This window comes from Esox lucius, chromosome 14 (assembly GCF_011004845.1).
Source record: "Esox lucius isolate fEsoLuc1 chromosome 14, fEsoLuc1.pri, whole genome shotgun sequence".
Taxonomy (NCBI): Eukaryota; Metazoa; Chordata; class Actinopteri; order Esociformes; family Esocidae; genus Esox; species Esox lucius.
The window spans coordinates 23,177,575-23,193,462 of NC_047582.1; the positions used below are offsets into that span (position 1 = coordinate 23,177,575).

The 15,888-nt window shown below is 39.9% G+C and overlaps 2 protein-coding genes across 4 annotated transcripts; both read left to right on the top strand.

Moving 5' to 3' along the window:
• Positions 1 to 2,929: 2,929 nt before the first annotated feature.
• Positions 2,930 to 6,163, top strand: LOC105015160 (proteinase-activated receptor 2). 3 transcript variants are annotated; one of them, XM_034296953.1, is made up of 3 exons: positions 2,930 to 3,170; positions 4,343 to 4,348; positions 4,729 to 6,163. In XM_034296953.1, exons 1-3 carry the CDS (start codon positions 3,102 to 3,104, stop codon positions 5,806 to 5,808), a joined length of 1,155 nt encoding a protein of 384 aa, XP_034152844.1. In that variant the 5' UTR covers positions 2,930 to 3,101; the 3' UTR covers positions 5,809 to 6,163. The 3 variants fall into 3 exon arrangements, with proteins under 3 accessions (XP_034152844.1, XP_019908723.2, XP_010876382.2); XM_020053164.3 differs by lacking the exon at positions 4,343 to 4,348 and having other exon boundaries at positions 2,930 to 3,171; positions 4,730 to 6,163; XM_010878080.5 differs by lacking the exons at positions 2,930 to 3,170; positions 4,343 to 4,348 and adding an exon at positions 4,052 to 4,293 and having other exon boundaries at positions 4,730 to 6,163.
• Positions 6,164 to 9,009: 2,846 nt separating this feature from the next.
• f2rl1.2 (coagulation factor II (thrombin) receptor-like 1, tandem duplicate 2) lies at positions 9,010 to 13,142 on the top strand. Its single transcript, XM_010878081.4, has 2 exons — positions 9,010 to 9,297; positions 9,629 to 13,142. The coding sequence occupies exons 1-2, from the start codon at positions 9,234 to 9,236 to the stop codon at positions 10,711 to 10,713; spliced, it is 1,149 nt and encodes a 382-aa protein (XP_010876383.2). The 5' UTR covers positions 9,010 to 9,233; the 3' UTR covers positions 10,714 to 13,142.
• The last annotated feature ends 2,746 nt before the right edge of the window (positions 13,143 to 15,888 follow it).

Below are 15,888 nucleotides of genomic sequence, written 5' to 3' on the forward strand. Positions count from 1 at the left end.
GATTTAAGGCGATTGTGATTTCTAATTCTCTGAACTGCTGTATGTTTGAGGACAATTCTGTGTTCACTTGAATCACTACACTCAATTTCACTGTTCCACATTTGCCTGATAATGCCCCCCCCCCCCCCCCCCCCCCCCCCCCCCCCACACAGCACAGCTACTGTATATTCCTAACATTAACAATGGGGTTTTGTTCACGTTTTCTTGCAGCTACCTTGACCAGACCATAACCGGTTATCTTCACCCAAGAGACCTACTGTTGGACAATCGTTTTGGCTCTAAAGGTAAATGCATTGTTAGTCACAATGTCTAGTTACTGGGCCAAAAGGAAAATAATATTTAAAGGAGTTGAGAGGGACAAACAGGACATTGCAGCTGCAAACAATTAGTAAATCCTCATGTTAATGAACATCAACATGGAATGGCTTTCTGTTGATGGTGCATAACTGACTCTTTCATTCAATATTCCCTGATCTAGAATCTTGGCAATAGGTGATGAGATATTTGGTGTGCTTCCAAACAGGCTCCAGCGTTGAAACGACGGACGATGACAAGAAGGGAAAGCGGAAGACAATCTCAAATTCCAAGTACAGACCCCAGGCCTCTTCTGGTGAAGTGGAGTTTTCCAGATGCACCAGCAGTGCTGTCGTTTCGACAACCTCTTTTGAGATTTGAAAAGATTGTTCCCGGTAACGAGGTTTCAGTGCTGCCCCATGCTCCAGAAGTTGCATCGATTCCAGAAAACCAAGAAAAAGTTTTAGATTAGATTCAACTTTATTGTCACTGAAGAGTACAAGTACTGTACAACGAAATGCAGTTAGCATCTAACCAGAAGTGCAAATAAAAGAGGGCAGAACATTTTCAAGTATTAAGTATAAGCTTATAATGTTACAAGTGTGATGTATAGATGTGCAATGAAAGCAAATCATATTTTCTTTATTAATTCACATTGACATACGATATGGTGACATTTAATATAAAACCCAGACCTGAAACACAACTTTGGGTTGAAAAGAATGTGAGTCTCAGAAGAGACAGCAATTCCAATTAAACATCGGAAGTGGGACAATTGTATTTGCCAATTCAAGGTAAATTGATTGTTGTACATTATGGACTTCCAGGTGAAGGAGTGGATGTCTACTGGGGTGGGACCTATATAATTCCCATGTAAGTTGAACTTGGTAATATTGAATAAGATTGAAAGTCCCAAAACAAGGAGTAACAAAAGACTATTGAATCCTGTGTACAAGGACATTCTTTACTATGCAAGCTAAGTGAGGTCACCGTGAGGTCAGTTCGATTGATTATTTTTTTACCATTTTGTTTTGTGTCCAAGTATCCACAGTTCCGGAAGAATATAAGAGACCACTGCACCTTTTTCTTTCCTTTCCAAACAAGTTGAAAAGGAATGTTTTGAGTGAGGTACAGAAGGGTTAAAATTAAGAGACCACTGGGAATTGAGCACTTCTGTTCCTCACTCAAAACTTTCCTTTTCAACTATTTGGGAAAGGAAAGAAAAAGGTGCAGTGGGCTCCTAATTTATTCCGAAGCTATATATTCAGTGATCACATATGAATACAAGGAGATTTGGTCGTTGTTATACCAATGCAATTCTTATTCATGTATATCTCTGAGGAAATTAGCATCTGCTAAATGGCTAAAATCTGAAAGCCATAGTTGTCAGTGTTGTATAGGAATACCATGTGTAATAGACTGTATTTTAACATAGACTCAACAAACATAGACCCACGTGTACATTTGAATGTATAATCAGTGCTTTCAGAAATGTAAGAGCTTTTTGAATATTCTAATCCTTAGACTAGGGTTGTAAGTAATGCTTATGATGCCCTCTACTGGTGTAACTGTTTCTTAAAGTCAAGAACATTTACATCACTTCGTCATGATCCTGTGTAGCTACTTATTTAGTACAAATATCTAACTTGATAAGATGGGACATATTCGGGTCTGAAGTATAACATGAAATACAATAATATATATCTCAATGGCTAAAGAAGTGAGCCAATTTGTGCCATAAAATAAATAAAATACAAATAAGCAATGGTGAATGTTTCAAATTAAGCTGAGGCATTTTAGTGTTTGGTCTTGTGAATTTAGTGGTTTCATTTCTTATGACAAGGAATCATGAGGCATTGCAAATAGCTGAAAACATTTAGGGTCTTTCATGATCTAAAGACAGTGGCTCAGATAACATTAACACTCAACATCATGGTTATTCTTCCCCCCCTCCCCATTCCTTTCCTATGTTCCTTTTGAACAGTAACAAACTTTGCAAGACAAAGGCACCTGAATCAATTTGCTATCCACTTCACATTGAGTTTTACTGACTAAACAGCCAAGTTGCTAGCCTGCCTTGCTCCAATAGTCTGCCCTCAGGACATCCGGCCTGTTGCAACACACTCCAGTCTCTCATTACTCTCATAAACCTTTGCTCTGTGTTGCAACTGAAAACATAAAGGTGGATTAGAGGGCTGTGGAGATCCGACAGAACATCGTACTCTTTAAAACGTTATACACTTTAAGACGAATCTATTAACTAGCCTGACTACATCTACATATGCTGGCAGGCTGATGAACGGCTTCGTTACAATACCAAACTATCGCTTTAAGAGGGAAGGAATGTAACCTATGTCACTTGTATACTAAAGTGTGCCGACTGAAGGAGACACTGCCCTGTTTTGTATTCAGTCACTTATGAGTGTATATACCCCCTTGCTCAACTTCACATTTTGCTTCCTTCACTAGTAATCTAAAACTGGTAATTCAGTGGATATTTCCCCCAACAGACCAACACAGCCTACTCCCAATTTTATTGCTGGCAGCTCAGCTCAGCACCCTGCACCCCACTGCTGGCCTGAAAAAAAACTGGAGACGCAAAAAAGATAAGCAAAAAACTGGAGACGCCCTCAGCTCGGTTGAGAAAAGGACGAGAAAATTGCGCAGGTGTCTTACCCTCCTACCGACGACGTGTTTTACATCCTACCTACATTCAGTTGCTTTCAACGTCGCATAGACGAAATCGACGTTAAACACTCTTCAAGCATCGCAGATATTATTGTTGTAACGTTTCGTTGTCAGTTAATATGACTTTTGACCAACATTGGACGAAACTAATCGCTTTATTGGCCTGCGTCGAACTCTGTCTTTCGAATGGTGAGAAAAAGCTTTTTGCAAAATCATCATGCAATATCTCTTTCTATCATACAAATAATTTTTGTTTGACCAGATGACTTGGTATTGAAGATGTTATCTTCAATGCCAGTTTTTCAGTACAAATTGGCAGTTTGATTCAGATACGCACTGTATTCCAAAATGAAAACATTGTGATGTAGGCTACTACTTGGCAAGTTGTACAGTATTGCCTGGACCTCAGGACATCAATAAGCCATGAAAGTCATCATAGCACATGATACTGATCTTTGCAAAGTGGTAAATTGATTAACTAGAGTCTTGTTAGCAAATTTATCGTATTACATGTGCAGACTACAGAATCTATGTACAATGCTCAAAAATTTTAAGGGAACAGTTAAATCACACATCGGTTCTCGATTAACAAAATATATAAAAGATCAAAATCTTTACTGTGCATTGTGTAATTTGTTGAGAACAAAATGACGTAACAACAGTTAATGGAAAGGTCTGACGATGGGTCTGAGGATTTCATCGTAGTACCTAACAGAAGTCATGGTACCGTTGGCTAGCACGTTGAGGTCTGTGCATCCCTCCAAGGATATGCCTCCCCAAACCATCACTGACCCACCACCAGAACGGTCATACTGGATGATGTTACAGGCAGCATAATGTTCACCACGGTGTCTCCAGACTGTCATGCTCAGTGTGAACCTATCTGTGAAGAGAACAGGGTGCCAATGGTGGACCTGCCAATTCTGGTGTTCTCTGTGGAATGCCAATTGAGCTGCACAGTGCTGGGCTGCGAGCACAGGTCCCACTAGAAGACATCAGGCCCTGATGCCACCCTCATGGAGTCTGTTTCTGACAGTTTGTTCAGAAACATGCACACCAGTAGTGCGCTGGATGTTATTTTTTAGGGCTCCCCCTTTTCATCCTGTCACAAAGGAGAAGATACCAGTCCTGATGCTGGATTGATGCCCCTCTACGGTCCTGTCCAGCACTCCCTGTGTAAAGGCCTGACTCTTGGTATCTCCTCCATGCTCTTAAGACTGTACTGGGAGACACAACAAACCTTGCGATGACAGGTATGGATGTGCAATCCTGGAGGTGCTGGACTACCTGTGCAACTTGAATGGGCTGCAGGTAATGCCTTATGCTACGAGTGGTGACAAGGATAATAGCAAAACTAGAGAAGAATCAGTCAGGATGGTTAAGGAGAGAGCAATTGTATTTGGCCACCACCAGCAAAACCATTCATTTTGGGGTTTGTTTTGCTGTTGCCTCTCCAGTGCACCTGTTGTCACTTTCATTTGCACCAAAACAGGTGACTAACTGGACAGATTGATTTCCCTGAAGTTGAATTGACTTGGTGTTATACTGTGATGATTACGTGGTCCCTTAATGTTTTTGAGCAGTGTACATACAGTAAGTGCAGAATATAAGTAATAGTTGAGACATGCACCTAGCTGTCAACTAAATACATCTCACACCTATTGTGTTGAAATGAACATTGAATTTCAACCTCATCATTACATTTGTCATATATCCCCCTTTTCTACACGTCTTCTTTCTTTCTTAGGCCTTCCTGGTGATGACTTCTTGCACCGTGGTTTAACAGGGAACGAGACAGCGGAGGGGGTGGAAGTCTCCGAGACAGCTGGCATGATCCTGCGCAGTCGTCTGACCACGGTGTTCCTTCCCATCGTCTACATAGTGGTGTTTGCTGTGGGACTGCCCACCAACGCAATGGCCATCTGGGTCTTCTTGTTCAGGACCAAGAAGAAGCATCCTGCCGCCATTTACATGGCCAACCTGGCTCTGTCCGACCTGCTGTTTGTCATCTGGACCCCCCTGAAGATCGCCTACCACTTCAACGGTAACAACTGGATATATGGAGAGGGGCTGTGTGAAGTCCTGGTAGGCTTCTTCTATGGGAACATGTACTGTTCCATTTTCTTCATCACTTGTATCAGTGTTCAGCGGTACTGGGCCATTGTCCACCCCCTCTCTCAGAATAGGAGAAACAACCAGTTAGCCGTTGGTGTCTGCGGTGCCATCTGGGTCGGGGTCTGGCTGCTGACCACCCCTCTGTACCTCTATGACCAGACGGTCAGGGTGACCAACCTCGACATCATCACCTGCCACGACGTTACCCGACCCAGCCAGAATAACATGGCATCCGGCTACTTCCTGACCATGGGAATTGTGGGCTTTGTATTTCCAGCCGTTGTGTGTGTGGTGGCCTATGTTCTGATGCTCAAGGCCCTGAGGGAGACCATGACTGACCCCAGCATCACCAACAATCGGCACAGGGCAGTGGTGCTCATCATTACTGTACTGGTCATGTTCCTGGTCTGTTTCACCCCCAGTAACATTATGCTGCTAGTACACTACTCTCTCCTGCTGGCAGGCTTAGAAAACAATGGCTATGGCTTCTACATCACCACTCTGTGTCTGGCCTCCCTCAACAGCAGTCTGGATCCATTTGTATACTACTTCATCTCAGAGGAGTTCAGGGATCATGTGAAGAACACACTGAGATGTCGCAGCGATAGGACTGTGAAACGAATGAAGGTCTCCTTCAGCGCTCTGAAGTTCTCAAAGAAGAGCAGCACTTATACCTCAGAGTCTGGCAACACACATAGCAGCTCCTGTTAGGTTGTTGTTGGCTAGAGAGGAAGTACTGATGTTTTCGAAGAACTGGACAGGTGCCAGAAATACTGGATATTGCCTTCTATGGACATTTTGTTTTTATTGGTATTGGAGATAAAGCCATTTTAAATGTTGTGCTCATTGCATCATACATTTTAACTGCAGGATTTCAAGGTTAAATGTTATTGACCAATACGAATAATACCTAAATCATGAATGTATGATCTTTCTATTTTATTATATGCACATCTGACTGACAAGAAATGTATTTACTGTACATATTTATTTGTAGTTTAAACCTTTTAAACTGCAATTGTGATGGAAATCTTGGTTTCCCAATAAAGATGTATTTTTTCCCAAATGTTATTGCATGCTATGGTCAGCTAAGTGGCATTTATTATTTGTTCCCCTTTGTTGTCATGAGTTTCCTGATAACAAAGACAAAATAGGAAGCTAATGTTTATATTTAAAGTTTAGTAAAGGGTTTTATTTTCTGTACTGTAGACTATACCCTGAGAGATGCTGATACACCTACTAAAATTGCAAATTCCTAATTCAATTAAAAAGATCCATCAGAGTAATTTCAATGTTTAGTCTTTACATATTAAAATCATACTACTCAAAATATTTTGTTTGGGAAATTATTGTGTTGATATGAAAGTATATAGCTCCCACTTATGTTTGAGCCCAACGTATGTTTTATTGTTTGGGTTGTTTGTTTTCTACATTCATGTTTGCTTAATTTAAAATTGGGTGCCAATACTTCTGGAGTTGACTGAATACAGGTCATTGCCAGGCTGAACCATATCACTATGCTGTGTTTATGGAGTCATTTATAAAGGGCTATTTTAGTTTTATTTATACAGGTAAACCAATTGAGACCAAGGGCTCATTTGCAATGGTGCCCTGCATTACAACTACAGCAATAAAATATATACAAAATAACTGATTTAAAACGGGTAAAAAATACACATTAACAATGGCAAACACAATTTACAGGAAAATGTTCACCCAACTGTTTAAAATCTGAAATTGTTGTCTTCAACTTCAGACCATCCTGAAAGTATTTCCACAACAAGAGGGGCATGTTAGTTAAATTACGTTTTATCCATTTCTATGTTTCTGTTTAGTTCTCAATGTGAGATAGATAGGAATTTTCTGCAGCACAGCTTTATAAAAAAACTAACCAATGCCTCCCTTCTGGAGGACAACGAATCCCAAACAACAGTAGTGTACAAATTACATTGGCATGTGTGTGTACACTCACACCAGTAATAATGTGCAGCGCAGCATGTTAGACCGGATCCACACTATTTAAATAAGATGCTGAAGCTGGCATGTATAGTATGTCTTCATACCATAGCAAGTAATTCCACAAAAATGATTCTGACATAAGTTAATCTTATTTTTTATCATTTAGAAAACTTTGTCATGTGATGTGATGAAGTTGGACCTTTAAACAGATTTTTGATATGTCAATAAGAAGGCCTTAGGCTAAGTAATCTACTTGTTGTGAGAAAAACAATTACAATACTTTTTTATAGAAATCCTGTTTTTGTGATCATATTTGGGCTCAATGCTCCAGGCGGATTTTACCCCTGAGTATATTTTAGTAAAATTATAACAAAGTGAAGACAGTCATCATGAAGGGGAGAAAATATGTCACAACAGAGACATTACCAAGGACTGGAAGTCCCTCCAAAATTGATGAAAAGACGATAACTGGTCAGGGAGGCTTCCAAGAGGCCTACAGCAACATTAAAGGAACTGCAGGAATTTCTGGCAATTACTGGCTGTGTGCTACATGTGACAACAATCCCCCATATTCTTCATATGAATGGGCTATGGGTTAGGGTGGCAAGACAAGACTTTTCTTACAAAGAAAAACATCCAAGCCGGCTGAATTTTGCAAAAACTAACATCAAGTCCCCCAAAAGCACGTGGGAAAATGTGTGGTATGTCAAAATATAAACTCTCCACCTAGTCCTGGGCCTACCCCTAGGTCTCCTCCCAGCTGGATGTGCCTGGAACACCTCCCTAGGGAGACGTCCTGGGGGCATCCTTACCAGATGCCCAAACCACCTCAACGGGCTCCTTTCGATGCAAAGGACGGAGCAGCGGCTCTACTCCGAGTTCCTCACGGATGGCTGAGATTCTCACCCTATCCCTAAGGGAGAAGCCAGCCACCCTTCTGAGAAAACCCATTTCAGCCGCTTGTACTTGCGATCTTGTTCTTTCGGTCATGACAGAAGTTGTTTGAAATTGTAATAAATGTTATACATAGCATTTTGCCTTTGGATATTGGAATGTGCAATACATGGTTAAAATTGGTTTGTTAACTCACGTAAATAATGCTATCAAGATTGAATTATTTTCAGTGGTATAGATAACATTGATAAAATGTTTAGATTACATTGATGAATGTACCCCCCTCCTCTCAAAGAGGGCATTTTACCCCATTGGGAGGGGCATTTTGCCCTGAAAGTGGGGTAAAACGCCCCATTTAGATGGTTTGGCATTTGATTAAGTTGCTATAAAAAACTGAAGAAATAAACATTCAGCCCAATATTTTTTTTCCAAATGTATTTTTCTTACTCTAATCAATATGTTCATGTTAAAATCTGACCAAACATTGCTTTTGTTAGTCAGAAAATTCAGATTTCCCTTAAGGGGGACGTTTATCCCCAAGTTACCCTACTTGTAAACAGGTGTTTACAGCTTTTCGAACTGCCAAAACGCATTTCCAGAATTTTCACGAAAACACACTTATGAAAAACACTATATCGATTAAACCTCAGACTTCTTACTCGAAATCAAACATTCCGTACATTTTAAGCTCAAACAACGATTATTTTGATTCATTATAATGAGTGTATATCCCCACGGTAGAATCAATACAGTGTGGAAAGCGCGTCTTTTTTGCATTTTTCAAGTAGTTACTGTCAGTAAAAAAAAAGAGCAAGCGATCTAATCATTAGAACAGGTACGATTTAACCTATTTGAATGTACATTTCATTCTCTAATATAATGCTTGTCTACTTTTTTGCCTTTACATTGTGGAATTGCACTTTTTTTATTGTTTTGTGGTTATTTTTAAGCCTTTTGAAGTAGAACCAAAATGAACTGGCTCTTTCAGACAAATAGAGCCTGAAGAGCAGGCTCACAAAAAAAGACCGGCAATGCCATTACGCCTATGCGCGTGTGAGAAACAACCAATGGCAGAAAACACCACTGCGCATGTATGGGCCACTCGGGAACGGCGCTATGCTGGTAATCTGATTCCTTCACTCTAGTCGTTTTAAGGTGTGTCCTGTTTCGGTTGTAAAAGAAGCTATTTGACAGACGTCCGGAATAAAAAAAAGTTCCAAATAACTTTTGACCGTGAGAAGCCCGGAAGACAATTCTCATTTACTGTACAAAGTTCACCCACAATGGCATCTCAAATACTTTCCTGCTTTTTGTTGATCGGTTTCGTGTGTTCAACATATGCTCAAGGTAAGAATATAATTTTTTAACGCTAATGTGCCTGTAAACACACCTTTTATGGTGTTGAGTTTAGCCTACTTGTCAATTCCAACCTTAAGTTAACATATCTGAGGGATGAATCTATACGTTTAATATTATCACACCAATGGAATGTTTTTATTTTATTTTATAGGTATTCGTTTTAAATAATACAGGTGTAGAATTTGTGTCACTCAGAGTCCATTACTAACTGTAGCCTATTCATTTGTGCATGATGTTAAGCCAATACTTGAGTCTCAACAACACAGTCCAACATTACAGATTTTCATTAGCGACTGTTCTCTCCTCTGTCTTCATAAAGGTCGTGGCTTTGTTGGGCTGCCAGACTCAACGGATGACAACCTTATTGCTGTGGATGAGGCGACCAAAGAAACTTTGCGGAGTGCTCTGACCACGGTGTTCCTTCCCATCGTCTACATAGTGGTGTTTGCTGTGGGGCTGCCCACCAACGCAATGGCCATTTGGGTCTTTTTGTTCAGGACCAAGAAGAAGCATCCTGCTTCCATTTACATGGCCAACCTGGCTCTGTCAGACCTGCTGTTTGTCATCTGGACCCCCCTGAAGATCGCCTACCACTTAAACGGCAACAACTGGATCTATGGAGAGGGACTGTGTAAAGTCCTGGTGGGATTCTTCTATGGGAACATGTACGGTTCCATCCTCTTCATTGCTTGTCTTAGTGTTCAGCGTTACTGGGTGGTGGTCCATCCTCTGAGCCACCAAAGGAAGAATAACACAGTGGCCATCGCTGTCTGTCTGTCTGTCTGGGCCATCATCTGTCTCTCCACCACCCCTTTGTTCCTCTATGACCAAACAGCCATGCTGAAGGACCCCAACATCACCACCTGTCATGACGTCAACATCATCAAGGACCTGCGGGACCCCTTCAAGTCTGTGAAAATTCCCTACTTCTACTTCACCCTCATGGCTGGCCTTTGCCTCCTGATCCCCTTGGTGGTCATTGTCCTGGCGTACATCCTCCTTCTGAAGACCCTGGGGAATGCCATAGCGGACGGGGAATCTGGGAAGAACCGCCGGAAAGCTGTGGTGCTAATTGCAACAGTGCTAGTCACCTTTCTGGTGTGTTTCATCCCCAGTAACGTCATGCTGGTCATCCACTACTCCCTCCTCAAAGACGGCATGACGAACAACGGCTACGGCTTCTACATCACCACCCTGTGTCTGTCCAGCCTCAACAGCTGTCTGGATCCCTTCATCTACTACTTTGTGTCAGAGGAGTTCAGGGCCCATGTCAAGAACACACTGCTGTGTAGGAGCAGCAGGACGGTGGAGAGGATGAGGGTGTCCTTCAACTCCATGAAATACTCCAAGAAGAGCAAGTCCTACGTGTCAGAGTCTGGGGACACACAGAGCAGCACCTGTTAAAAGCTGTTGGGTGAGCTAGCTATAGACACTGGGAGAGTCTTGTTGAAAAGGCGTCTCTCTGTACGCATGTGAACGCTTAGGCGATGGAACTGGTTTAATGTGCCCTATGACGATAATGGGCATCATTGGACAGGAAGGGTACGCAGTGGGATGTTAGTATTATTGCATCGGACGCACAGACTGACTCCTTACTGGGCCAGGATGCAAATATGTCATTGATTCCTAATGAAAACCTGTAATTATAGCCCATGAGAAACACACAAAAAGGAACTAGAATATATGATTAATTTGTGTAGCAAAGTGTCAATTTAGAGCTGTAGTATGTTTTAAATGAACACTGGACCCTTGAGCTCTTCTGCAAACATAGCCTCCTAAACCAGGCTTGGCTTGTCGCTGGGGGGGCCAGCCGAGATTGGTGTAAACATAGTTGACAAAGTGTAGCAGTCATTTTAAGTGAAACAAAATGGGCGTCTGCTTGTTGTGCTCGCAGTGTGCGGAGATTGCCTTGGTAGCACACACTGCTGCAGTAGACACTACACAAGAGGAGATAAGATCAGAGCCTATATAATTAGTACAGTTGATCTTTATGGCAAAAATGCAGACCTACGTCTCTCCATTTTTAAAACAAGTTTGTGGTATGTCTGACATTCCATCTAAAGTGAGCACATGTAAAATATTTACACTTAATGTGAAAATCAAGAGGTCAAACAAAGAATGTAGGATATGCCTGCCGCATGGTAAATGTTTTATGAAATCCAACGGGTAATGAATTGCATTTCACTTTATAGTGCTGAAGTTTAGGAAACTGGTGTCAAATGCCTTTTAGATGAAAAGTTGTTTATCATGAGGATTACTTGCTATTTTAAAGGGTCAATGTTGAGGCCAAACAAAAGTTTTATTTTCACTAGTATATGCATTAGTACTGTACCTTGGTGAGATTATACTTGGCAGTAGGCTAAACACACAGCGCAACTAAATGTTTCACTTTTGTTTTTTAAGATATACAAGTGTTTATGTTTCTTAAATAAATGTATATTCAATTAACTCTTTTTGTTTGTTTATATAGTTCTTATTGGTCTTTAATGTATTACTTTGGTGCACACCCTTTATCAGATTCCAATGGTCTGATGGGGATACAGTTTATTGGTTATGATGAATCATTCCTCTTTCTTGTCTGGAAGAGAATTTGTCATCTAGCATTCTTTATTCCCATGTATAAATACGGGTATGAAGAACATTCTTCTTCATTCCCATGTGTAAATACATGAACCAACAAATAAATGGAAGGTGTTGTTATGATCAAGTGTAGCAATAAGAGGAGTGTCACTATATCTTTAGTAGATTAGTTGACTGTAGTTGAAGATTAATGTACAAACACAAAGGTGTTTCAGTGTCTCATTTACAAAGGCTCTCTGTCAGGCTCAGTCAGCTGGAGTAGCATTGTTTAAGATAGGACATGTTGGGTTTCTGTTTCCATGGTGTCATGATTCCATTCAGATTACTGATCTCAGTGTAGGAAAACCTGAAGGAGGCCAGGCAGTAATAGCCTCTGGTAATTAGCTGTGAGTCTCCTTCTCTTCATATTAGAAGTTAATTAGGTGTGTTGGATTGAAACAAGGAATATCAAGATTGAGGATATTTCATAGAGTTAGGTGTGTAAAATTTCACTGTGAAAACTGTTTGAGTTTGTGAGTTAATCTGAATTTATACTTCTGGACAGGATATGAATCAACAGTGTACATTTTCTGTTGGTTAATATACGTAACTTACATTCAAACACATACATAGCCTGAATTCCTAAGGGATCTGACGGTTAGAATGCTGTCTTTTCTTATCTATTGTCTTTGATGTTATAAGAACCCTGTGTGAAACTGACTTAATTTACATTATTTCGTTTTCTTGCATTTATGACCTTTGGAAAGTGCAGTACTGATATTTCTAAGTGAAAATGTAACAATGGGCAGAAGATAAGTGTGGTTTGGTGGGGGGACTGTCTGTTATCTGTTCAGTGACTTCCTGTAGACCAACAAAATGACTCCATTGTCACCACTATGCTTTTCTGACCCAACGACATTCTGAGTATTGCGTGGGCGGGCTGAGTAAAACACCTGCTTCTCGCCACCAGGCTGACCTAGATAGGATCACTTCCTTTACACAGACAGGCAGATCTCTTAAAAAGCCTGTCACCTCCACATAGTAAAGTCACACAGGCTCCTTCAAAACAGATTTGAAAAGGTTAATTGCGGGTGGCTGTGGTAGAACTTTTGTTATTCCATAGTAGAGTGAAATGATATTGCTTATTAGGGTAACATGGGGCAAGACACCCCTTCCCCAAAATCAATGTCTATATACTGAAACAAAAAAGAAAAAGTTAGTGATTTTTTTGTATGTTGAAAATGGCTATATTAGGGTACAGTAATGGATTATTAAGTAAAATAAATGGCTACAGATGACAAATTAATTTGTATTTAATAAAAGGTATTTTCTAGGAAAATTGAATTTTTCCAGCTACTGGGATAAGATGCCCCCCATGGGGTTAGTTGCCCCCTGGGGAATCTTATCCCAATAAAAGATAATGCCTAAGCGTTTTTATTGGCCTTGTTTTTTTTACACCACTTACATTTTCCTTACACACCATTTCATCCAGTTAAATGAAACATATTATATGTTTTAAATCCCAGCAATCCTTAATATGTGATGCAGAAAAAAACATTTTGGCTGAGATGGTGTGATGATACAGAGGAAATCTGTAGTTGATAGTGGCAGCCAGAGTAGGTGTTGAAAAAAACAATGGGGACTTTTTGTGGTTTTTGTGAGCATTACATGGGGGGGTCTTATCTCGGGGGTGTCTTGCCCCATGTCACCCTACTGTGTTAGATGGAAATTTTAAATATAATAAAGCATGGATTTTCCTGTATATAAAACCCAAAGGTGGCTGCCTTCACAAAATCGTTCACCACCTCCATGTTTCGGCGTGGTAAAACATAATTTAGTGCTCTTAAGTTAAAGAGTAGGAGGACTGTAGGAGGTAGGAGGACCGTCAACATTCACTGCAGTTTTTTCATATTGGCAGTGTTGCCAGATAGGGAGGTTTCCCTCTCAGTTAGGTTATTTTTAATGGGCTTGGGCGAGTCAATTTACAGATGGGGTTGAATAAAAAACAATTAGAGCGTTTTTTTATGGAGTAGGCATATTTATCAGTTTATTGTCTATGATCTGGCAATCTTGCATACAGGAGCAGAGCTGTCCATGACATTGCCGAGATGAGTAATGTTGAAAAAACGAATGAATCCTAGTTTACTTTTACACACAAGGATGTTAAAATATGTTCATAAAATGTAATAAAGCCCAGGTCGCTAGGCCAATTTTAAGGGGTCTTTAGCCATAGCATGTTCGGTTGAGTTTGATGCTTTGAACACAACTCACTCATCTGAAGCGAGCTGTCTACTGAAAATAGTAATTAACATTTCTAATGGTTGGAGAAGTAAATCCACCCAAGTTCAAAATGTAATTGCACTGAAAAGCAACTTTATGTTTTGCTAATCAACATAAGCTTTCAGCTAGCCGACCACCATTTTTTATAGAAATGTAGGAGGTTAAAAAAAATTATGAGATCGTAAAAATGTATTGTATGGAAATTGTTTGGACAAGTGGGAGTTCGTGAAATTCGCCTTGTGCGACAGACCAGACATCATGTAATATCAAAGTGATCAGTCTTTTTCTGTAAAGGAATGAAAGAAAGCTAGCTTCAACTTTCTAGTAGACACTTCAGCGAAGACTAAGATCTGTCATTTGTAATAAAAATAAATTATAATTCAACAAAATACTAAAGTGGCCAATAACTGGGGGCAGAGGCCGATAACAGGGGGTCGTATTTTTTTACGACAACCCTAACCAACTACTGAAAATATTAATTTCCTACGGAGCCCTGGAGGTGACATTCAAATATATGTATTTTCTTTATAAAACATGCTCTTTATTAAAAGTGCTCTTGTTTTTTTAAACATGCTCTCTTTTTCATATATAAACATGTTTCAGGATTTTTGTTTTTATGCATAACATTAGATGGAAAGTTAATTTCAATGGACTACATATTTTTACCTTGGGTTTTTGTGTCCTTGCTCGTCCTTGCCCTTCTGTGTCGGAAATATTTATATAAAAAAAGAGCACTTTTTATAAAAATAATAACATTAAACGTCACCTCCAGAGCTCTGTAATTTCCCATAAATTACATGCTAGCTTACATTTGTATGTCACAAATAATCATCAGGAACACAGTTGCAAAATCGGTGCGTGTTTCACAGATTCATGTTTGTTGGGGTTTGAAGTCTTTTTAATTGTATTATTTTAATAATGATAATTTTTTTAATGACTTTGTTCCAAGATTAATTAGCTAATGACTAAATCTCACTTAGAAACAGAATATACTGTATGTAGATGTTCATTTACTATAAACTATAGTTGACCAAAGCCATTTTTGGGACTTTAGTTGGTGTTGGATGGATGAAGACAGAGTGGACTTTAACTTCTTTATTTAGATATTTAGACAAACTATGAGACAGGTATACTTTTAGCCAACCTTGACCAAAAATAACCTTATTTTGATAGATTTTGCACCCCTTGTTACTCTAAAAATACATGATGAAAATATGTTTTGGGGAGTATTGCACCCCATTCCAGAACTCTCCATTTCTTTTTTTTTGAGCCGTTCCTTGGAGGATTTACTGGAATGTTTTGGGTCATTGTCATGTTCAGCTTCAATTTCCGGACAGATGGGATCACATTTTCCTCAAGCTCCCTCTGATACAATAAATAATTCATAGTAGGTTCTATGATGGTGAGCTGACCAAGCCCTGCTGAAGCAAAGCAGCCTCAAACCATGACAATTCCACCCCCATGATTCACAGCTGGTATGGTTCTTGTGCTCAAATGATGTCTTTGGTTTGATCACACCACTCATTTAAAAAATCAAGAGCAAATCAAAAAGAATGTCTGAGGTTAAAATAAGCCAGCCTCCTCCAAAATCCTCTGTAACAATGTTCTAATCACTTGCACCTGATGTGGTGTACGTGATTCTAATTTTAGGCATTTTCAGTAGTAATAAATGTTGGGTTGTCTTAACTTTGTCCTCACAAGAAAATAGCATTTCTATTAATTTCATTATACAAATTGTTT

Excerpts from the sequence above, each read along its gene's own strand:
- f2rl1.2 (XM_010878081.4), top strand. The coding sequence starts at position 9,234 with ATGGCATCTCAAATACTTTCCTGCTTTTTGTTGATCGGTTTCGTGTGT. Across the intron at positions 9,298-9,628 it reads GTGTTCAACATATGCTCAAG|GTCGTGGCTTTGTTGGGCTG; the intron begins GTAAGAATATAA and ends GTCTTCATAAAG.
- LOC105015160 (XM_034296953.1), top strand. The coding sequence starts at position 3,102 with ATGACTTTTGACCAACATTGGACGAAACTAATCGCTTTATTGGCCTGC.